At 47.4% G+C, this 22,939-nt stretch overlaps 1 protein-coding gene across 2 annotated transcripts in view; it reads left to right on the top strand.

The window, feature by feature from the left end:
- The first annotated feature begins 676 nt into the window (after positions 1–676).
- Positions 677–22,939, top strand: part of nfatc1 (nuclear factor of activated T cells 1) — a 39,392-nt gene continuing 17,129 nt past the window's right edge. For both annotated transcript variants that reach the window (XM_034545609.1, XM_034545611.1), the window contains exons 1-6: positions 677–1,130; positions 2,455–3,496; positions 3,779–3,938; positions 8,976–9,181; positions 10,599–10,771; positions 16,066–16,206. In XM_034545609.1, the coding sequence (XP_034401500.1) occupies positions 1,112–1,130; positions 2,455–3,496; positions 3,779–3,938; positions 8,976–9,181; positions 10,599–10,771; positions 16,066–16,206 (1,741 nt within the window). In that variant the 5' untranslated portion in view covers positions 677–1,111. The remainder of the gene's footprint in view (positions 1,131–2,454; positions 3,497–3,778; positions 3,939–8,975; positions 9,182–10,598; positions 10,772–16,065; positions 16,207–22,939) is intronic.

The following is a 22,939-nucleotide window of genomic DNA, read 5'->3' as shown; positions in this document are numbered from 1 at the left end:
GTATACTGCTTGATTTTAATATAGCACTTCCATGAAAGTATGGATAATTATGTGTTCTGTCTGTCAGGAGGAAGTGGAGAGCCTTTGCAACAGCTTTAAAAAAAAAAGAAAGACGCCCATATAGAATATCTTAAGGCAGCGGTGTGTTTTAAGTCTCATGGTGCAGCATTTAGAGCTCTGTATTATGGCATGTTTTCACCTGTCCTTGCAATCTGTTGCTATCTGAAGAAGAAGAAGAAAAAACCAGCGGCCTTCAACCTAGCATCCATCTGCTGATTGATGGCTCTATAAGGGTGTAAAGTAAAAATGCACGTCGGGACTAGTCTGCACATAAATCTTGATTCAGGAGATTCCAGGAGCAGCATGTTGATGAAGCCACGGGGAACAGATACTGCCACATTCTAATTAACGCTCATCAAGCCATGGACAAGAGGGGCATATAGAGTTTCTTTTTAAGCATCTGAGAGCCTTATTTGACTCCTCGGAGAACTTCGTGTCTCCAATGCCAGCTCCGCTGAATTGGTCTCCTCCGCCTCAGTGTAAGAGAGGATCCCTCCGCTGGACCCATCTGGCGGTCGGGCGTGTAGAGTGCGTCAGAGTGCGGAGGGGGGAGGGGGGGAGGGGGGAGGGGGGGGGGGGGGGGGGGGGGGGGGGGGGGGGGGGCGGTGCGCAGCCAGCCAGCCAGCCGGCGGAGGTGATCCCCAAGTTTAAAAAGCGCAGAAGTCCTCGGTGCGCCGGAGCGAGCGAGCAGAGCCAGGGTCCCCCCGATGTCAGACGCAGCGACGAAAATAGCATTTTCCTGAAAGGACGCGTCCGCATCAGCCAAGATCTCATTTGAGTTTTAACAATTTGACGCATCTCTTTTGGATTTTTTTTTCCATTTTGGACGCGACTTTTAAAAAAAAAAAAAAAAATTATAATCCCTCCCTTTTGAAGTAGTTACAGGCTCTTTTCTCTTTTTTTTTTGCTTCTGTCATTTGTAATTATTGTTGTCTGTTCGCGGCGAGAGAGGATCCCGAGCAACAGCTGTGGACTACATCTAAACTCCGCTCCATGGATACAGCTGTACTCCCAGTCTGATCTCCGACGGTTCTCTCTGCGCACCACGAAGATGAAATCCGCCGAGGAGGGTGAGTTTGACTTTGATTTACGACAGCAGCCTTTTCTTTTTATTATTATCACTAACGCTGTTAGTGTGCCATTTATTCAACTTCTCAACATTGTTCGACACTTTACGGCCGGATGCGATACTTTGCGATGATGTGGTGTTGAATGGAGGCGCTCCAGCTGTGTGGCGCCTCGGCGCTACTAACGGTATTAAAGCGGTGGAGATATTCAATGTGCGCCGCTCCCTGTGGTTTGGGTCATGGTGGGCGTGGCTCCACTCATGACTAATAGGTGCTCCCAAAAATAGTCAGAATTAACTTAAAAACTAGTGCTGATGACTGGCATGGCATTGTGGGTAAAGTTGCCCCCCCCCCCCCTCCCCTCCTCTCCCCTCTATGCTACCTGTTGTGCTAATTCACACGGCTGTCTAATAGTAAACAAACATATCAGTGCTGCTGTCACACACCGCGAGCGGCATTAAAACGCATGCGGCAAGGAGTCGCGCGGTGCCCCCGCTGATGTCATCGTCTTCACCGCGGGGCCCCTAATTCTCCTTAATTCACTGCAGACAGGAGCTGCGGTGACTGCAGGCTGTCTGTCTGCAGCAGACGTCTCCATCCGCGCTCCCAGTGTGGTCACACTCACCCGGCCTCATGCACAGTACAACCACAGTTCCCAGTTCCCATGTCCCCCCCCCCCCCCCCCCCCCCCCCCCCCTTCTGCCCTGCCCCCTGGTTATGACCTCAGCCTTCGCCACAGACGTATCAGAGTTTCATGTGACCCAACGGGAGCATTTGTCAGAGATCACAAGCTCCCACCCCTTACCCCGCTGGGTGCACCTTTACAGCAGGCACATAAAGCAATCACGCCCCTCCCATGTTAATTTTTGCTGGCCGTAGGAACACTAACTGGCCAACAAAGGCATTAAGTGTGTGTTTTTGTACGGCTACACTTTATGGGCTGCAGCATATGTATAGTGGTATAAATCTGGCAATATGGAGGGGGGGAAAAACACACACACACACACACACCTGGTTTGTCCTTTGGTTATTTTTAGACACGTTATTTTTGGCATCTTTTATTGTGGGCTCCCACTTTTTTCGTAATCTGAGCCACTCAGAGTTGTTTTTGTGTCACTGGCCTGAGTGCGTTTGGGATCCCCGGTAGAGTTTTAACTCTCATGCATAATTCGGGCGAAATCTGGTATGGGTGCCACTACTTTGCCATCATGGCTGACACCTCTGCTCCGCAGCAGCTCTCATGAGACTCAACTTGGCATCTGCCCCCTGCTCAGTAAAGGGAATGTGTGTTTGATTATCATGGTGACAAAGTGTGTTTGTTTTCCAGAGGCATATGGCTACTTGCCAGACGTCAGTCTGTCCCTCCCACTGGGCAACCCGTGTCTTCCCTCCCAGTACCACAGCCTCCAGTCTAGCCCCACCATATCCGTATCCGTCTCCGTCACCGAGCCTCACGGTTATGACGCCCAGGACGACATGAGAGCGGCCGGCTACTATTCATCCCCCCGCCCGAACGGGGCCCCGACCCTGGAGAGCCCTCGCATCGAGATCACCGCCTACGGTCAGTTTACTGAGGACGAGGTGGAGGAGAGCAACCTCCCCGTCGCCAAGCGGGTCAACTCCATAGTGACGCTGACGCTCCCCTGCGCCGACAGCTACCGCGACCCCAGCTGCCTGAGCCCGGCGAGCAGCATCTCGTCTCGCAGCTGCCACTCCGACGCCTCCTCTTACGAATCGAGCTTCTCCTACAACTACGACAACTCGCCCCAGAACTCCCCCTGGCAGTCGCCCTCCGTGTCGCCCAAGGGCTCCACCCTCACCCTGCCGGGCGACAGCTGCACCTCCGGCGGCTCCCCCCGGCACTCCCCCTCCACCTCCCCGCGTACGAGCGTGACAGACGACAGCTGGATGGGCCAGCGTGGCTCCAGGCCCAACTCCCCGTGCGGCGCAAAGAGGAAGTACAGCTTTAACGGCAGCAGGGCATCGCACAAGCATTACCCGTACTCGCCCAACATCTCCCCCGGGCTGTCCCCACAGACCTCCCCTCGCCTCAGTATCACAGAGGAGACCTGGCTGCCGAACACCAACCAGTACACCAACTCGGCCATTCTGGCGGCCATCAACGCCCTGACCACAGAGGTTGACCTCGCGGAGGCAATCCCCATCAAAGCCCGTAAAACCAGCTTGGAGCACAGCCCCACAGTCAGCCTGAAGGTGGAGCCGGGAGGCGAGGACCTGAGTCCAGGGGAGCTCTGTCAGGACGAGCACCCCTCCAAACGCCTGCCATTAAAGAAGGAGGTCTACTGTGGCGGGTTCCTGGATGTGCCACAGCACCCTTACTCCTGGTCCAAGCCAAAGCAGTATGTCAGGTAGGCAAGGAATAACAGTTTGAGTTGCGAGAGGATTGTGACTATGAGCAAGGCCCGTTCAAACCTGAAAGAAACTTTTTGTGTGCTTAAGATTTATTGGAGTTTAAAATTAAAACTGGTATGGAACGTTCTTCATACATAGACTAAACGTATAAGTTTAAACATAAACCGGTTTGTCACGAGCTCCGGTAATCGCAGTGTTCACATTCTTCTACCTTGATAAGCTCATCCAAAGCCTCCCTTGCTAAATTGTCTTGTTGGACGCGTTTTGTCCCCCGGCAGCTCATCCCTGCCCGCTCTCGATTGGCAGCTGCCGTCCAGCTCGGGGCCGTATAGCCTGCAGATCGACGTGCAGCCCAAGTCCCACCACCGAGCCCACTACGAGACGGAGGGCAGCAGGGGAGCGGTGAAGGCCCTGGCGGGAGGACACCCGGTTGTTCAGGTTGGACAAACCAATGCTACTTAAATTCTTTGTTTTATGATGTCTTCAAACGAAGCAGCGTCTCTCCCCTGAGGCGCCTTCTCGCAGGTTGCATACTTTTCGAAATGATCTACTATTTCACGAAAAAAAAAAAAAAATCTCTGTAAAAGAAAAAAATAACATCATTTTCACATTCATCATCTTGCAGTTCCTCCGAGTTATATCATGACCCCCTCAGGGGCCCAAACCCCATGTTGGGAACCAGTGGACTAGACTGTTTGGTTTCCTGTGATGATTAGAGCAACACACGGTGCAGCCATTAGACCTATTTTCACTCCTTCTCCTTACCTCATCACTTCTCTCCCACCCCCCCACCCCCCAGTTTTTTAAAATATCTTTTTTGGTATACCTCTCACGTTAAAATAGATTGGTGTGACATGTGTTTCATAGGCGGGCTGTTGTGTTATTCAAAGATGTCACATTTCTGAATGAAATACCATAGGTATGCTATTAGGCAGACCAGTCCACTCAGTCAGTTCCTGTCCAGACGAGGATGACTCAGACTTTTCCATTGCGTTTGTTGAGTGCAGCGCAGACAGATACAAAGTGATGTAGCATGGCCAGTAAGAGCTTAGTGATGTGCTTTAACCGCAGTAGCTCTGGTGGTCGAGTCTAAAGGGGAAGAAAATGTGGACAACTGCAGATATGTTTTGGTTTTAAACCCATCTGGTCCCCCGACCATTACTCCACATGGCTGACCTCAGTCTCTGAATAAATAGTCGGGTAAAAAGTGAGCGGTGAGCCGGGTTGTCGGTTTAATTAATACCATTTGACATTTTATTAAAACATTACAATAAGTCTACACGTTAACCAGACGTTCGTCACATATGGGCCAGAGTTTCCTGCGTCTGCCTTTCACTTTTAATAAAAATACATTTTTAGCATGCGGAGCAGTTGGCTAACCATGCCCAGCTAACGCTGCTCAGCAGCCATTTTAAGGGCAAACAGCTGTCTCCCAATACTATACTATATGCTTGTCTCCCAATACTATACTATATGCTAACTAGAAGCAGATTATGAGAGTAAAGAAAGTGAGGAATTTAACTAAACTTACCATTATACTAGTACTCGACCAAGCCCTCTACGAGAGATGAAGTTAGCGACTGGCGAGTGAACACGGTGGCGCATTTAGCAGCTAAAGAGACGGATATCCCTCGGGAGTTATTCTGGATTTGTCCACTGTTTTCTAATATGTGTGTTTAGCTTGTTACGCTTCCACCACAACCCCATATTCTCAATTAGCCGACATTTTCAAGGACACGTATTTATTCCTTTCGGTTGGAATTTTAAACTTGTTTATAATTTCACGTTTAACATTGTGAATTGAAACGATACTACTTGACAAGGTTTCTTAAAAAGTCCTGTTTTTTTTTAATGTATCTTATGTTACTCAGTGAAGTATGCTATGTTCGTTAACTATTTAAAATAAGTCAATGTTAACTCTTCATTTCACACACGACACAAAGTGGTCACCTGGGTGAAAGTTCTGTGTTTGTTACACAAATTATGACAAAAAAAACGTGTCGTCTAACAAACATAATCCGGGAGATACGTTTCCCTGCAAAAATAATTGACAATACAGTGTTGTTGTGTTGGAAAGCAATGGCCTAAGAAATTGTTAAGTTTATATATTTTATTTATAATGAGATTGAGTAAATAAATCTGTTGGCTCGTTCTTTTAACATAAAACGAGTCACCTAAACCAACATTTTTGAAAAGGAGCCCTTAAATTCGTTAATGATGACTTGTGACGAGGAAAAGTCAAATACAATATACAGTGTGATGAGATCGTATTCGCTTCAAGAAGATCTTACAAAAAACATATACATGTAATCTCCTTTTGTATGCAGATGTGGAGTTAGAAACCAACGCATGCCGCAACTCCAGCCACACATCTGTACAAGACGCGGCCGTGTTTGCCCATGGGAAGGTGCTAATGATTTAATGACAGGGGCCTGGGTTCACCCCGGCTGAAGAACAAAGTGTGTGTTCTCTTCTAAACCCGAACCCAAACCTCCCCCCTTTACTTTTCTGCCAGCTACCAAGCCCAACCACACAGACTTCCCTTTGTTTAGGAAAGTTCCCCGTGTGTGCGGCTGACATCATCGCGCTCTGCGTCCCGCGGAGGCGGCAGCATACTCAAAACCACACACGTTTCTGGCAGGCTCCGATGGAGATGTTGGAGGGAGATGTCCTGATTACATGGTGCACACGGCGCTGCGAGCCTCTGCTGTGCTGGTTGCTGGCTGACGAAAGCCGCTCCTCTGACTCAAAACCCGCCCTGAGTTTATTCTGGAAGCTCCTGTTTCTGTGTGGTGCACTTTCTTTTTTTCCCCCCTACGCGTCCAGCATCCAGCACGACTATTTTCTGTTTTTTCTCATTGCTGTTTCCCTCAACCACACCCGCCCTGAAGTATGCCCCTCTGAAGTGCTGTGTGCAGTCCCCACCGCAGTTAATGCTCCGAACTCCATGCTGCGCTGTGGTGGAGAGGAAGTACCCCCCCCCCCCCCCCCCCCCCCCCCGCCCCACTTTTAAGATAAGCCCTTGGCTTACATTTTTTTTTTTACCGTTTTCTCGTGCATCTTTGCAGATGAAGACTTAATAGTCATGTGTCTTTTCTTGGCCTACATCAGATTTAGATTTCCAAGTGTCATTAATGAAAATCATGTGAAGCGAACAGTGTTACAGGATGAGTTTGCCCGTCTCAAACACCACATACAAATATATATATATATATATATATATATATATATATATATATATATATATATATATGTATGTATGTGTGTGTGTGTGCGTGTGTGTGTTATCATCCTTCTAAAGCTAGGAGGGTCTATGATAGGGAGAGGGAGCCCGGGTCGCCCTCACCCCTCTCTCCTCCTCTCTGGTGCCTTGAGCAGCCGCAGTCTCGGCATTCCTCTTGTGGGTGATAATATGAACTAGGGAGTGAAGGCTAAACTAAACTGCCAGGAGGCTTCACATGAAATGGTATCGGGCGGATTTAATTGCATCGACAAATCACAACCGCTGTCTGCTGCAGCTGCTTTATGAAAAACAGGATTCGGATCAGAAAGGTGTCTTGATTTCAGGGTTGCCGCTGAGATAATGTTGTCTTGGTGATGGGCGGTAATGCCAAAGTGTCCACAGACGGGTCCACAGACGGGTCCACAGACGGGTCCACAGACGGGTTCACCTTTCCTGAAGTTTCGGAAACGATCAGAAAAGCAGCCGTTTATCGACTGCGATTAATTCTATTTGCTGAGAATGTCGTGTTGATAATAATTCAAAGCAGATAATCAGCAAGCTGTTTGTAATCACTGTTTTGAGAGTAACCGTGTGAGCGGGCTTCCACGCTTCATCACTCTACTTCCTGCTGCCTAAATAAACAGCATTGCTGGCCAGAAACCCATTTCCTTACACAAATACACAAGGCCGTTGCCGGCTCCTAACCCCGACAGGGATCCTCCTCCGAGTCCCGGTCTGGGCCGGTCTGGGCCTGCTACCCGGTCTGGGCCTTCCACTCTCGCTGTGGGCGCTCCTCTCCTCGAGTGCTCTCTCACCACCTCAGCATTTCAGCTGACAATCTCATCCTGCATCTGCCTCTATACTCTCTCTGGTGCGTGGATGGTGACGTGCACATGTCTTTGCCCACTCGTGCACATTTTGACTCATTAGGTCAGATTATTTATATCGCTACAGCTTAAAATACAGTAAGAATACTGTTCCCTGAGTTTATTTCTCAGTTAATTTTATATATATATATAAATATATATATATATATATATATATATATTTGTGTATATTAACTTTTAACTTCTCATAGATCGAACAATAATATTACTTTAAACAGACTGGCTATATTAGTTTATCCTATTCATGGACTGAATGGGAATGAAAAATTTACTTTTTGACCCCCAACGACTTGAAATTTAAAGCCTAAACCAAAAATACAGAATTACGTTTTTGAACTATTATTTCTATATTATTTTTACAGTCTTTATTATGGATTGTGCTAAAACAACATACAGTATTTGTGTAGGAAGCTGAAAAAGTGGTTTATGGTGTGTTGGGTCGCACCTTTTTAACGTTGTCACATTTCATCTCTTTGATTCAAAATATACACGTTTATTGATTTTAATGATTTAATTTCAACAATAACGATGTGAAACGGATTGACAGATGCACCATAATAAGCTCCTCCATCTTTAATATAAAAACTATGAACTGCAGCTTTAACCTCTCAAAAAGCGTTGTCCATATAATCTGTACATTTAATGCATTATATTATTTAGTACGTCCTTTTCTTTTGATTGTTTTGACATCAAAATGTCAAGTGTTCTGCTCTCATTCCTGTCACGTACACCGCTCTCACTCAGCGGGTCAGCGGTCGCTGCGCTGCTCAGGTTTCGGTCTGTGGGTCTGGGCTCCGTGCCGGCACCCTGCAGTTTGGGTGGTTGAGGTCATCGTGGCAGGAGGCCTCCCGTCAAGCAACACCTATGGAGGTCTGGGAGTGCTTAAGAAGCTCCGGGTCGAGCCCGGCAGCCACGGCGAACAGCGCCGTCTCCGACTCCATCGTGGCGGGATTATTTGACTGATAAAAATCAGAGCAGCAGAGATTTCCTTGAACCCGATTGGCCCGGGGCTCGGCGAGACTGACACAACGTAGACTTCTCTGAAACACGAGCTTAGTCTTGTCACAACACTGCTCGCCGTGGGTGGTTTCGACTGCCCCTGAGGTTTAGCTACTGTCGGACCAACATCTTGGCAAGCCTGACATTAACTGATGGAAGTTCTCACAGGCCATTGATGAAATGGGTGATTACGAGAACCTAAATGGGCGCTTTGTTCGAAAACCATCACACTGAGTTCCTGACCTCTGAAAGACCTACGTCTTCCTTAACAGCATGCAAGTGGTGTTTTTTTTGGTGTTATTTATGGAGCGGTGACGTGGAGGCTTAACCGCAACTGTGTTTTTCCTTTCTTTTCACCGCTCTCAGCTCCACGGCTACATGGAGAGCGAGCCTCTGACCCTGCAGCTGTTCATCGGCACGGCTGACGACAGGCTGCTGAGGCCCCACGCCTTCTACCAGGTCCACCGCATCACCGGGAAGACGGTGTCCACCCCGAGCCACGAGGTCCTGCACAACAACAACACCAAGATCCTGGAGATCCCACTGCTGCCCGAGAACAACATGCGGGCCATGTGAGTATCCAGACCGGCATCTCCAGGAGGTTTAGACTGGCACAGATTAGGAGTGGGGGGAGGGGTAATTAAACTCTTGTGCAGCTGGAGTTATTTCTAAGTCTTTTGGGGAGAGTCCAAGTCACGTCTCATGTCTCGTTTCTGCCAACAGATCCCCAAGAAATCAACACATTTGCACAAAAAAAAAGCGAACAGTCTGGAGATATGTGTTCCCGGTGTTCAGTATTCTGTGTGCCGGTTTGGGTGGAGAAAGTGTTGCGTGTGGCTTTCCCATGATATAAGCCTCAGAGATCCGACTGCTGGGGAAGCTGTGGGTTTCTGTCTGAGCAGCAGAAGCCTGCTAGCATCAGCACTTTCTCTGCATTTTAATGGATGTAACACATAAGCTCCCCTTCATCTCGGGATACGCTTTCTCTCTTCTCACGAGGGACACGCCTCACAGTGCAGGCGAGGGATTTGTGGGAGATTTATTCCTTTTTACATGTGTGACTTATAGATGTTTTATTATGTGGTCCAGAGACGGGCATTATTATATTTCTGAAATAGTTATTCATGACGATTCAAGGGGGATGGGGGGAATCATTAATCACCATCAGTTTGCTATGAACCCACAAACGATTGGTCAACTTGGGATGCCTCCAATTAACTCCTAATTAATACATTAAAAGAGAGCATTTCTTCCTCCAACTCTGTCCCAAGCACTGAAGGGTGCTTTTGCACTCGGCTCGCCTGCGTGGGCGGAGAGCTGAGCAGCTGGGTCCTTAGCATCAACACCTGATTACTTCGCCAGTGCAGCGGACCCCGGCGTCTGGCGAGAAGAATGTTAGGGAGTGTTCAAAATGTGTGTAAAAGTTGACAATTACTAGGCTTTGAGGAATGCAGCATCAAGTAGCACGGCGATGGAAAAGACAGAAAGCGTTTTTTGGAAGAGGCTCGAGGTATTTAAGTGTGAAACCGTTAGATGGGTCCAGTGCAGACAGACAGAGAGGGGGGAGGAGGATGAGGGGGGCTTGTGTTAAGTGTCTGATGAAGACTTCGACACTGTAAAAGAAATCATTACAGCCATTTCGGTAGTTGTAAGATTTGTGGCAGGGGAGCAGTATTTCAGCAACCATCTCTTGGGGGCCATAACCAAGATATTCCTTGTGTGATGAATGCTGTTTCTGTAGGATTTGAATTTCACCCAAGAGTGGATGCAAAGGTGAAAAGGCTCTGTCGGAGGTGGTGGCGTTAATCTTCTGTCAGGGCCACGCTGAGGGAGTCCAGAGAGAAAGATCACTTTTGTTTTGGCTGCAATGCATCTATCTCGGCCCGATTAAGTGTGAGAGTGTGCATGTCATTAATGTACGTGGTGATTTGCCTGGTGGACTGACAGACTTTGGCAAACTCTCCTTCTTTTGTCTCTTCACAAACACAGAATCGACTGTGCGGGGATCTTGAAGCTGCGCAACTCGGACATCGAGCTGAGGAAGGGGGAGACGGACATCGGGCGCAAGAACACGCGCGTGAGGATGGTTTTCAGAGTTCACATCAACCAGGCCACGGGGAGAACGGCGTCCTTGCAGGTCTCGTCCAACCCCATTGAGTGCTGTGAGTTCATCATATATTGGTTCTTTCTTGAAAATATCAGTCCTCTAATGCCTCTTATATATTTTTATCTAATGCCTTTTATATATTTAACCAGTATAATTTATATATTTCACTAACCACTTATATATTTATCTTATTTATTTGATATATTTATTTAATGGCTTTTATATATTTATCATATAAATTTGATATATTTATTTAATGGCTTTTATATATTTATCTAATATTTATTTAAGGGCTTTTATATATTTATCTCAGGTCTTTTATATATTTATTTAATGCCTTTTATATATGTATCAAATGTTCCATTCATATATTTATGTAATATCTAATTATCTAACGCCTTTTATATATTTATTAACGCCTTATTATGTTTATGTAGCGTCTTTTATATATTTATTGTACATCTTCTGTACAACCCTGATGATAAGCAGCCCACGGACTGAAGCTACCTTGCCCGGACAAGGGAAACCGGGGCACCCTCCCGGAGCCAGACCCAGGAGGGGAGCTCGTCGGCGAGCGTCTGGTGGCCGGGCTTTCGCCCATGGGGCCCGGTCGGGCTCAGCCCGAAAAAACATCATGGAGCAGCAGTCACCCTGTGGACCCACCACCCGCAGGGAGAATTATCGGGGTCGGGTGCTATGTAGACCGGGCGGCGGGCCAGGCGGGAGACCTGGGCGGGCCGATCGCTGGCGGCATAGACTAGCTCTAGGGACGTGGAACGTCACCTCACTAGCGGGGAAAGAGCCGGAGCTGGTGCAGGAGGTGGAGCAGTACCAGCTAGATATAGTTGGGCTCACCTCCACGCACAGCATGGGCTCTGGAACTAAGCTCCTGGAGAAGGGTTGGACTTTGTCCTTTTCTGGAGTTGCCCAGGGTGAGAGGCGCCGGGCGGGAGTGGGGATACTCACGAGCCCCCGGCTGAGCGCCGCTGTGTTGGAGTTTTCCCCGGGGAATGAGAGGGTCGCCTCCCTGCGCCTACGGGTTGCGGGGACTAAGGCTCTGACTGTTGTTTGTGCTTATGCACCGAACAGCATTTCGGAGTATCCGGCCTTCTTGGAGTCGGTGGGAGGGGTCCTGGAAAGGGCGCCGCCTGCCGACTCCAAAGTTCTCCTGGGAGACTTCAACGCTCACGTAGGCAATGACAGAGAAACCTGGCGGGGCGTGATTGGGAGGAACGGCTTGCCCGATCTGAACCCGAATGGTGTTTTGTTGTTGGACTTCTGTGCTAGCCACAGTTTGTCCATAACGAACACCATGTTCGAACAGTAGAAGTGTACCTGGTACCAGAACACCTTAGGCCGGAGATCAATGATCGACTTTGTAATCGTATCATCTGATCTGCGGCCGTATGTCTTGGACACTCGGGTGAAGAGAGGAGCAGAGCTGTCAACTGATCACCACCTGGTGGTGAGTTGGATCAGATGGCGGGGGACTCGGCTAGAAAGACCTGGCAAGCCCAAACGTGTAGTGAGGGTGAACTGGGAACGTCTGGCAGAGGATCCTGTCCGGGAGGTCTTCAACTCCCACCTCTGGAAGAACTTCTCACAAATCCCGAGGGAGGCTGGGGACATGGAATCCGAGTGGACCTTGTTCAAAGCCTCTATTGTGGACGCGGCTGCTCGGGGCTGTGGCCGGAAGGTCATCGGTGCCTGTCGTGGCGGCAACCCGAGAACCCGGTGGTGGACACCGGGGGTGAGGGAAGCCGTCAAACTGAAGAAGGAGGCCTTTCGGGCCTGGCTGGCCCAGGGGTCTCCTGAAGCAGCTGACGGGTACCGGCGGGCCAGAAGGGCTGCAGTGGCGATGGTCGCGGAGGCTAAAACTCGGGCATGGGAGGAGTTCGGGGAGGCCATGGAGAAGGACTTTCGGTTGGCCTCAAGGAAGTTCTGGCAAACCATCCGACGGCTCAGGAAGGGAAAGCAGGGTCTACCCCAGGCTGTTCTCAGCAGGGGGGGGGAACTGCTGACCCGGACTGGGGACATCGTCGGGCGGTGGAAAGAACACTTTGAGGAACTCCTAAACCCGGCCAACATGTCCCCCGGAGAGGGGGCAGCGCCAGAAGACTTTGGGGTGGATTCACCCATATCCCTGGCAAAGGTCGCTACGGTGAGATCCGCCCTGAGAAGCTGAAAGCGCTGGACATTGTTGGGCTGTCTTGGTTGACACGCCTTTTCAGTGTCGCATGGGGGTCGGGAACAGTGCCCATGGACTGGCAGACCGGGGTGTTGGTTCCCATCTTCAAGAAGGGGGACCGGAGAGTGTGCTCGAACTATCGTGGTATCACACTGCTCAGCCTCCCGGGAAAAGCTTATGCCAGGGTGCTGGAGAGGAGGCTCCGACCACTTGTCGAACCTCAGATTCAAGACGAACAGTGCGGATTCCGTGGAACAGTGGACCAGCTCTTTACCCTCGCAAGATTACTGGAGGGGTCCTGGGAGTTTGCCCAACCAGTTTACATGTGCTTTGTAGACCTGGAGAAGGCTTTCGACCGGGTCCCTCTGGGTTTTTTGTGGGGGGTGCTGCGGGAGTATGGGGTGCCGGACCCGTTGGCACGGGCCATCCGGTCTCTGTACGCCTGCAGTAGGAGCTGTGTTCGTCTCCTCGGTAGTAAGTCAGACACGTTCCCGGTGGGTGTTGGCCTCCGCCAGGGCTGCCCTTTATCACCGGTCCTGTTCGTGACCTTCACGGACAGGATATCTAGGCGCAGCCAGGGGGCGGAGAGGATCCGGTTCGGGAGTCTCGGGATCGCCTCTCTGCTGTTTGCGGATGATGTGGTGCTGTTTGCCTCCTCGGACCGTGACCTCCAGCATTCACTGGGGCATTTTGCAGCCGAGTGCGAAGCGGCAGGGATGAGAGTTAGCACCTCCAAATCTGAGGCCATGGTGCTCTCCCTCCAGGTGGGGACAAACTGCCTACCCCAAGCGAAGGAGTTCAAGTATCTCGGGGTCTTGTTCACGAGTGAGGGTAAGGTGGAGCGGGAGATCGACAGGCGGATCGGTGTGGCTGCAGCAGTAAAACAGGCGCTGTACCGGTCCGTCTTGGTGAAGAGGGAGCTGAGCCAGAAGGCAAAGCTCTCCATTTACTGGTCGGTCTACGTTCCAACCCTCACCTATGGTCACGAATTCTGGGTCGTGACCGAAAGAACGAGATTTCGGATAGAAGCGGCCGAAATGAGCTTCCTCCGTAGGGTGGCCGGGCTCAGCCTTAGAGATAGGGTAAGGAGCTTGGACATCAGGGGGGAGCTTGGAGTCGAGTCGCTGCTCCTTCGTGTCGAAAGGAGTCAGCTGAGGTGGTTCGGGCATCTAGTCAGGATGCCTCCTGGACGCCTCCCATTAGATGTTTTCCGGGCACGTCCAACTGGTAGGAGGCCCCGGGGAAGACCGAGGACACGCTGGAGGGATTATATCTCCCGGCTGGCCTTGGAACGCCTCGGGATCCCCCAGAATGAGCTGGAAAGTGTTGCGTGTGAGAGGGAGGCCTGGGTCGGCCTGCTGAACCTGCTGCCACCGCGACCCGACCCCGGATAAGCGGGTGATAATGGATGGATGGATGGATCTTTTGTACATTTATCTATTATATATTTATTAATTTCTTTTATATATTTATTTAATGCCTTTTTATATATTCGGTGATCGTATTTTATATATTTATCTTCTATATATGTATTAATGCCTTTTATATATTTAATAACGCCTTTTTACGGTGGCAGTGATGTGTTACTAGGTACCTGCTCATAATTCAAAAGGACGCAGTAAACGCATCCAGGGGATGCAGCCTATTTCCTCCCCGATCGTGCTACTTCATGAACAACAAATCCGTCTTGACATCATAGTATTAAACAAAATAATAGTTGAACGTCCGGGTCATTTTCTTAATCATCAGCCCGAGAGACTAAATACCTTTTTGCTGCAACAAGAGCAGTTATCGCTGCACAGAGTTCATTGGAAGTTAACCCCGCTGGTCGATGCTGTGTTTGTGGTGATGACCCGATGATGCTTTACCGATCGGGGCACGCAACATGTTGAAAAAGATTTCTGGCTCAGTCTGAGAACAAAAACAAGTTAGCGAAAGATATGCATTTTAAAATTCTATACATCTACACTACAGGTGAATAGATTCACAATGTTAACTAGATATCCCCATCAAACTTCCTCAGATGGTCTTAAACTCACGTTAAGACAATTATCGTTATTGTATTAAAAGGTTTTCTGAGATGTTATACAATATGCAAATGAGACATTATCTAATGATACTTGTTGGTTAATTTAGGAGAAAAATTCTGATGCAAATAGTCAAAGTAGTAAAACAAACACCTGAATATGTATTCTAGATGTTTCCTTTCCACTCGTCAGAAAGAAGACGTGTTCTGGAGGCAAAATAGTTTAATTTCTTTATTTCTTGAAAGATAAACACTAGAATAACCCTGATAAATGGTAATCATGAGAGAGGGAGCTACATTGGAACTCCATCGACTCTCTGCCCCTCACCGGAGTTGACCTTCTTCACTGCACCGGGATGAACTCGGGCAGATCAACCACTTCATGTGGTTCTGGCAGTGAGAGCTGCCATAGAGATTAAGTCTTATGAGGTAAATGAAAGACAGTAGTTAAACCATGATCTCAGCCTCTTGAAATAGACCATTGTTAGTTTCTAAACAACTGCCACAGAGCAATTGTTTTTGACCAAAATTCACTTGTGTGAGTGAGGCAGAACGAAACGTAGAGATGTGGGAACGATTGATGGTTTCCAAAAACAGAGAATTAGTTTTATCAAAATCAGGATGCGGGTAGAATCAAATTACTCAAAGATGATCCTCATGTGAGGAAAACATTCCGGTTTCACTGAACCGCTGTTTATGTATCCCAGTCAATCACAATGAAATTACGGCTATATTTACCGAAAAGAAGCTGCCCGCAGACATCCGCGTTACAATTAGATGGGAAACAAAGGTTTGCAGGTAATTCGTGGCTGAAAGCTGAAAGTAAGCGAGGAATGAGAAGCCAAACGTTAAGAGAGAGAAGTGAACAAACGACGACTCTTAAACCAAATAAGTGAGGCAAAAACATCCACCATAATTTGAGGAAAAACACAAATAAACACAACATGGAGCCTCTCTTTACTTCCTGACAAAAAGGTAGCTCAACTCTAACATAAAGAGGTTTTTGCAGCTCTTGCAGCCTCCATGCATGCAGACTGTGAGTCAGCCTGGATGCTCAGGTCTGCATGGGGAGTGGGTGTGTGTGTTAGCTGAACGATGAGGCCGGTCTCTCTTCTCTCCCCCCTCCTCCCCACAGCCCAGAGATCGGCCCAGGAGCTGCCGCTGGTGGACAAGCGGAGCTTGGAGACGTGTCCTGCCCACGGGGGGGAGAGGATGCTCATCGACGGACACAACTTCCAGCACGACTCCAAGGTGGTGTTCGTGGAAAAGGCTCAAGGTAAAATAGTGTGTGTGTGTGTGTGTGTGTGTGTGTGTGTGTCCCTCCCTCCCTCCCTCCCTCTGCGTTGTTGGAGAAACCCCAGTACTGCCTCCTCCCCCCGCCGTCAAAATATCCACCATCCTGCCAGAGTGCCACATGTGGTGCACATTAATGCGCTGTATTTTTAACCTAGCAGATTTACATTTGCAGAAGTTTCCATTGCCTGTTCAGCAGAGGAATGGATCACAAATGCAGCGTGCGTTGTGTGTACGTGTGTGTGTGCCATGCCTCTGTATTTGTTTCTCTTTTTTCATACTTTAAGCCGTTTTGGGTTCGGAGGGAGAGGGGACTGCTTCCAGATGTTGATACGAGGAGGTTTACAAACAGCAATTTCCTTGATTAGCTTCAGCAAAGCAACGTGAGGTACGGTTTGGGTGATGTAAACACTTGTGATCCTATCGGCCCGGTGACTCATTCACACAAAAATAAACAAGAAACTAGAGGGAAGCCTTTTCATTGTTCCACCTGTGAAAGGAAGAATTCAAGAGTGTACACCTCCCCCCCCCCCCCCCCCCCCTACGACACCCCCCTCCAGCACCGGACAATGGAGTGGTGAGATTGTTTATCAAAACAGGAAGTGATTGTTGCCCTTCTTCACAGCCCTCTTTGATTAACCCTGATCTCTTCCTGAGTGTTTGAGTCGTGCAACAATAATGTCACTGGTTGAAGCTATAAGTCGCTTACTAAAGTTCATCTCCTTTTTATTTTTAACATTTTAATCAAAGCAGATATTTAATGAGAAATACAGTGATTTATTTCCTAAGATTTGAATTGAATTGAATTTTATTTTTGCAAACAACAAGATTGAAACTTGTTTGCTGAAAAAGAGGGTGTGGCTGTATTGCAGTCCACCTTAGCTGACGTGGAACACTGATTGGCTTGTGGACAGCCAATCATTTGCGTTTGGCCGTTGAAAGCAATCACAGCTCTCGACATCCGAAGTTCTGTCCGATGGTCAGGGGCTCTAAACGGGTGAGCTAGCTACACTCAAGATTATCAGAGAGGTTTGAACTTAAATTATGAATAGTTTTTTTTTGTTTGTTAGATTGCCATTTTTATAATAATGTAAAGATGGCTAATATTTGTTAGCTTTACATTGAAAACAACTTCAAGTAAAGCAAAGTATAAAGTTAATACATTACAATACATCATGCCGCTACAGGATAATCAGCAAAATAAAATAGTTCCTCAAAGTTGAGTCATTTTAGAATATTCAAAATGTAGAATTGAACATCTTTCTTTCTAATTTTCAGGAAATAGTAGTTAAGGACATTTTTCCTCTTTTCAATTGACATGCACTCATTTCAAAATGGAAAAAGCATAGAGCCGTTTTAAATTTTTTGATTGAATGCTTCCATTGAGGCTTTTAAATTAAGTTATGTATGCCTGTCATATTTTATGACATTATACATTAATTACTAAATATAAATCCTCAATTTGAATTAATTCAGCAGATGAGATAGTCTTTTTTATCATTAAACCAATTTTCTTTTATAAATTTTTAGCAGAAAAATGTGGCTTGAAATAAAAAAACATGCAGTGAATTTCAGGAATGATTCAATCTCGATTTTTGGACTTCACAATGCTCTGGAGTTATTGGAAATTATTTAATCACACGAGTCGCAAACATTTCTACAAATAGTATCATACTAATAACATTATTGTAGCCTGAACTTTATCTGCAACACAAGTGAAAAGGAATCCTCTAATAATAATCGAAATCTTCTAATAATAGAAAATACTGAAAAAGATAATAAGATTCACAGTCCCAGTCAAGAATAAACTTTTTTTTTAATCCTCTTTTTTCCAAAAAGCTCCAAGTCCAACCCTGCTTGACTCGGTCACGATGACGCTAGTTCTCCAGCTTAAAGTTTAACCCGACCAATGAGTGTACTTCTGCCTCTGTGAAGCAAGTAACTCCAATCAATTGGACAGTTTTCTAGCAGCAAAAGACAAAGAAATGGCCACATGCACAACCTAACTGCTCTGAATCCGGCTGTCTTTGGGTCCATGTGCGGGCTCTGGACTGGTGTTGATGGGTGTGCTCCCTTGTTTTTGATGAGGGTTTCCCCGCGTCTGGCACCCACATCAGATTCCTGGGCAATCCTACTATGGAAACACCCTTAAGCCAGGCTTCCACAATGCTGCTGACCCCCCTTCTGATTATCTCCATCTTTCCACCTCTTTATCCAAGCGGCCTCTGTGCCACCAGTTCATCAACTCTGGGAGCTGTTGTCTCCTCACGGATCCCACTGGGTCTTCTTTACAGTTGCTCTCTGTATAAATAGATACGGTAGACAAGTCAAGGCGTCCTTAACCCCTTGGGTGATATTACATTGTTGGAGGTAATGAGATACAAAAATATCTGGAAGCAAAACAACTAATTTCTGTATTTGTGACATCATTTGGAAATTTTACATGTTTTTATTGTTATTTTACTCGTGCTAAGGCAGCACTCTGAGAAATGGTTTAACGATCAAGCTCGTAAATCCAGAGTGGTGGATGTTGTTGCCACTAAGAGTTTAAGCGTTTAATTTCACCGGTTTTCCAATAAAGCACTCCTGCAAAGTAACGTTCACGAAGCTGTGGTAACGTGTGTGTGTGCGTGTGTTTGCGTGTGTGCCAGAGTCCCCCGTCCCGTCCCCGTCCCCCATCATTATAAGCAGGACGGGTCACACAGCTTTAACAGCCTGTCGACAAACAGAAAATCAAATTTGTTTTGTTTTCCTGCTTTAGGGTTTGACAGTCTAAATTAAGTTTCCACACTCTGTGTGTGTGTGTGTGCGTGTGTGCGCGCGTGCAAGTTGTTCTTGCTATCCGTGACTCACGCAGAAGGGAATCCCTGTCTCCCCCCGCCCCCCAGAGACCCCCCTCTGTCACCTGTTACTCAGCAGGAGAGCAACATCTGAAAGCAGTAACTGCATGATGTCAGCTTTGCTCCATCGCGCCCTCCAAAGCCTCCTGTCTCACGCCTCAACGCCGCCCCGGTAGAAATAGCCCGAGATAGCATCAGTTCAGTTGTCACCGCTGGTTACAGCCAATCAGTCATAAGAGATTACTGTATGGCCTTGGCGCTGCAGACATCGGCCTGTAATCTAAACCCGACTCAATCTCTCGCCTTGCTTTCATTTGCCCACGGCCGGCCCAGAAGATGCTGTCTCTGATAAGTCACACTCGCTCCATTTGGGGGAAATCGGGCCCGCCTGTCCTTTATTCACCTCTGCTTCTTTTGTGGTTTTAGCGTTCTGGGCTGGAGGAGACCTCAGACTGAATATATCGTCTGAAAGAAAAAGGCAAAAAGAAATGGAAGTGCGAAGATTGTGTCGAGAAGAAGAAAAGAGTGTGATCCGTTGTTGTTCCTTGTTCTGACAGACCCTCCAAGAAATCTGTTCTCTGTTCTCCAGAATTGTATTTATATCTTAGTAGTCTACTTATTCAGCAGGTCTCAGTCTCTGCGTGCATCATACTTGGCGTGTTAGCTGAGCTAGCCGTAGGCTACGACAGACAAAGGCACAACAAGGAGTCGGCTGTGTAGTTGTATCTTGATAAGTAGGCCACATTACAAACAAGCCTGTTTTTTGCTCGAGGCAAAATTAGCATCCCAAATATTTTCACAGTTAATGTGAATTACAGATGCACCTTACCAAGCTAGCTAGCTAGCAAGCACTAAAGTTAGCTGGTTACTTTGTGTTTGTTTTGCTAACGGTACCTGGCCTTAATGCACACCCTCCAGCCAATCAGAATACAGTTCTGGCTAATACTTAAAAACATGGCTATTGCAGGAAGTGTATGAATACGCCTGTATTACCTCTTTCTTATTGATTGCTCTCATCCTTCCGGCCTTTTAAAACAAAGTCTGGCTTCCCCACCATAATTAATATAGCTTAATTTCAGAGGGATGTCCTGAAGGAAATCTTTGCAGAGGAGAAACCCTCTCATGAAAAGAGCACTTTGACATCTGGTCCATTGCACAGCTGCCTGCGGGGCTGCAGCACTCAGTATCAATGTGAATAATCGTTTCCCTACGCCATCAAACTCCTCAGCTGTGGGGGATAACTGTGTGTTGTTTTGTGTGTGTGTGTGTGTGTGTGTGTTGACTCTCCTCACCTGTCCATCGTTTTGTGAGCGGATGAGTTTGAGCGTCAAACATGTAAATGCGTCTAATTGTTGTTGGCCGAAGCAGGCCGCACAAGAAAATTGAACTGTGAGAGGATCACAGGGCAGGGCTGCCAGATGGCGTCTGGAATTACCTGTAGAAAATTGCAGATAACATCTTCCTTTAAGCCCCAGGAGAGCTGTGGGGACTGGGATGTAACATGTGGGAGCTCGGTGGTTCTGTTTGGTGCGGTTGGCGGTCAACAAAACATCAGTTCCACTGCACTCGCAGAACAATGACTTCCACTCGAAGTCGTTCAGTGGCTTGGCTGCCTCTGACACTTCTGGGAACAATGGCCGTTTTCAGCAACAAATCAATTACAGCCCCATAAACAGCGGGATTATGTTTGCATAATTCATAAAAAAACGCAGGTCCGTTTAAAAAAAAATAAATAAAAAAACTAGTTTGATTTTCTCGATGAAAGCCCTGCTCTGCGCCCAGCATGCCGAGCATGCGCTGCTGCAGAGCCGACGTCGGTATCGCTTCCTTGACCGCCGCCATTTATTTAGCCGCCGCAGCTTGCGTGCAACTTCCAACATCCACGTGTTTTCAGGGCGGGAAGAAGTCTCAGTCATCAGTCAGAGGACAAGGGAACTCTTTCAGCATGCCACATGTGCCCGACCTGGGTAGAGCATGTGTTTATATTTACTGTACGTTATGAGGTCTTGGGCACTCTGGGCACAGACGTGTCCCTCCACCCAGCTCCAATTAAGGAGCACAAGGAGCTGTTTGATTCCCTTTATGCAGCCAACATGACAAATAACTGTATTGTATATTGTTTGATCCCCCTCGGCTGCCATGACTCTGTGCTATTGACTGTTCTGTGTTATGTCTGTTCTGAGGCAGTAATGATTTGTATAGACCATTGCTAACGAAATGTGAATTGCGATACTTCTGCGAGGCTGGGACCGCAGCCAAGGCGAGTGGAGCTTGGGCGTTGGGAGAGCTGGAGAGGGGTACCGGGTTTATATGGTCGGGGTGGTTTTGGGGGAGAGGTTTGAGGCTGAGTTGTTTAACTTAGATAATATTGGATGTCGTCCAGCACAGTGGGCCAGGGAGTCAGAAACCATATTGAGCTGAAAGTGGGTGGGAGGGGGAGCCTCTTTCATTGGGATCGGTGCAGGCGCTGTGCAGATGTTGCCCTATAACTCTGGAACATTCTGTGGTTATCAATTACATTCTGTGGTTATCAATTATCCGTTTTCGCTCTTTTCAAACAAAGACATCCCACGCATTCAAAGCTTTTCAGCTCTCGAGAAGTTTCCTGGCAATAGGTAGCCGGACGCAGAAAACAAAGTGCTAAATTAGATTCTTCTATCTCTTTACTGATGGAGAGAGGGAGAGAGGGAGAGAGAGGGAGAGAGAGGGAGAGAGAGAGGGAGAGAGAGGGAGAGAGAGGGAGAGAGAGAGGGAGAGGGAGAGGGAGAGGGAGAGGGAGAGGGAGAGAAGAGAGAGAGACAGAGAGAGAGAGAGAGAGAGAGAGAAGAGAACTGATGTGAAAAACATGTTTACCTCCTGTGGATTGACATTGACTGCAAAGGCTTCCCTTCTGGAGAGGTTCCCAAAGTGGGGAGAGGAGAAAGAACAAACAGACATAGACTGGCAGACTGAAGTTTAGAACGGCTTTCATAAGGAAGAAATTGGTTGAGTTTAGTGGGTGAAGTTAAAGTTTTAGATGTTTGAGTCAGAATAGGATATAAAAAATTATTGAGAGGGGACATTTTCTGCCTTGTTGAAATGTTATATATATATAATATGCGACAAAAAGGAACAATACCCACTGGACACTGCATGCAGGATCTTGTACAACTTCCTGCACGACGAACGGTTTTCCTTTTCATTTCTATTGTTTGCACAGACAGGCTTCCTTGTCTGATTCACAGTACCACACACTGGTGCGCCAGATGTCGAGCACCAGTCCCCGTTGCTCCTGTGGTGCCCGAAATGCCGTGGTTTTGTTTGAGCAAAAGTGTCCACATGTTTTCAGTTGTTTTGGGGGATTCTTCTGAAAGGTTAGGTTTAATGCTGAAGAGTTTGCATTATGCAGTATGCATTTCTAAAAAGTGGTCGAGCCGTCTCCTGGCTACAAAACCGGTTGTTTTGTTGTTTGTTTTTGTCCTTTTGGGGGTAGAGGATTGTAAACAAATTTGAAAGTGAGACTTTTATTAAAGGGGGCATCATGAAAAATTCTGTCTGTTTACCTGGAACTCACAAACTATGAAATGAGACAACCGAAATCCATTTTTTTGTGTGCTCCGAAATTGTGATATTCAACGAGCCAATCACATTTAGCAGCCCTTGCTTTGCAGGCTCATCAGAATGCATTGCTCTCCATCTGAGTCTTAAAGAGACGGGTGCTAAAACGGAGCACTTCAGATACACATTGAAATAGACATGAGGAAAAATAGTTTTTTGAACATTGACATATGTAAACATGTTCCAGTAGAAACCCCAAATACAACGTATGAACATGAGCATGATATGTCCCCTTTAAAGTCTGAATCTCATAATTCCTTTCACATGTGACACCAACCC

The sequence above is a fragment of the Cyclopterus lumpus genome, chromosome 11 (assembly GCF_009769545.1).
Source record: "Cyclopterus lumpus isolate fCycLum1 chromosome 11, fCycLum1.pri, whole genome shotgun sequence".
Lineage (NCBI taxonomy): Eukaryota > Metazoa > Chordata > Actinopteri > Perciformes > Cyclopteridae > Cyclopterus > Cyclopterus lumpus.
This window is presented reverse-complemented; position numbering and strand designations above follow the sequence as displayed.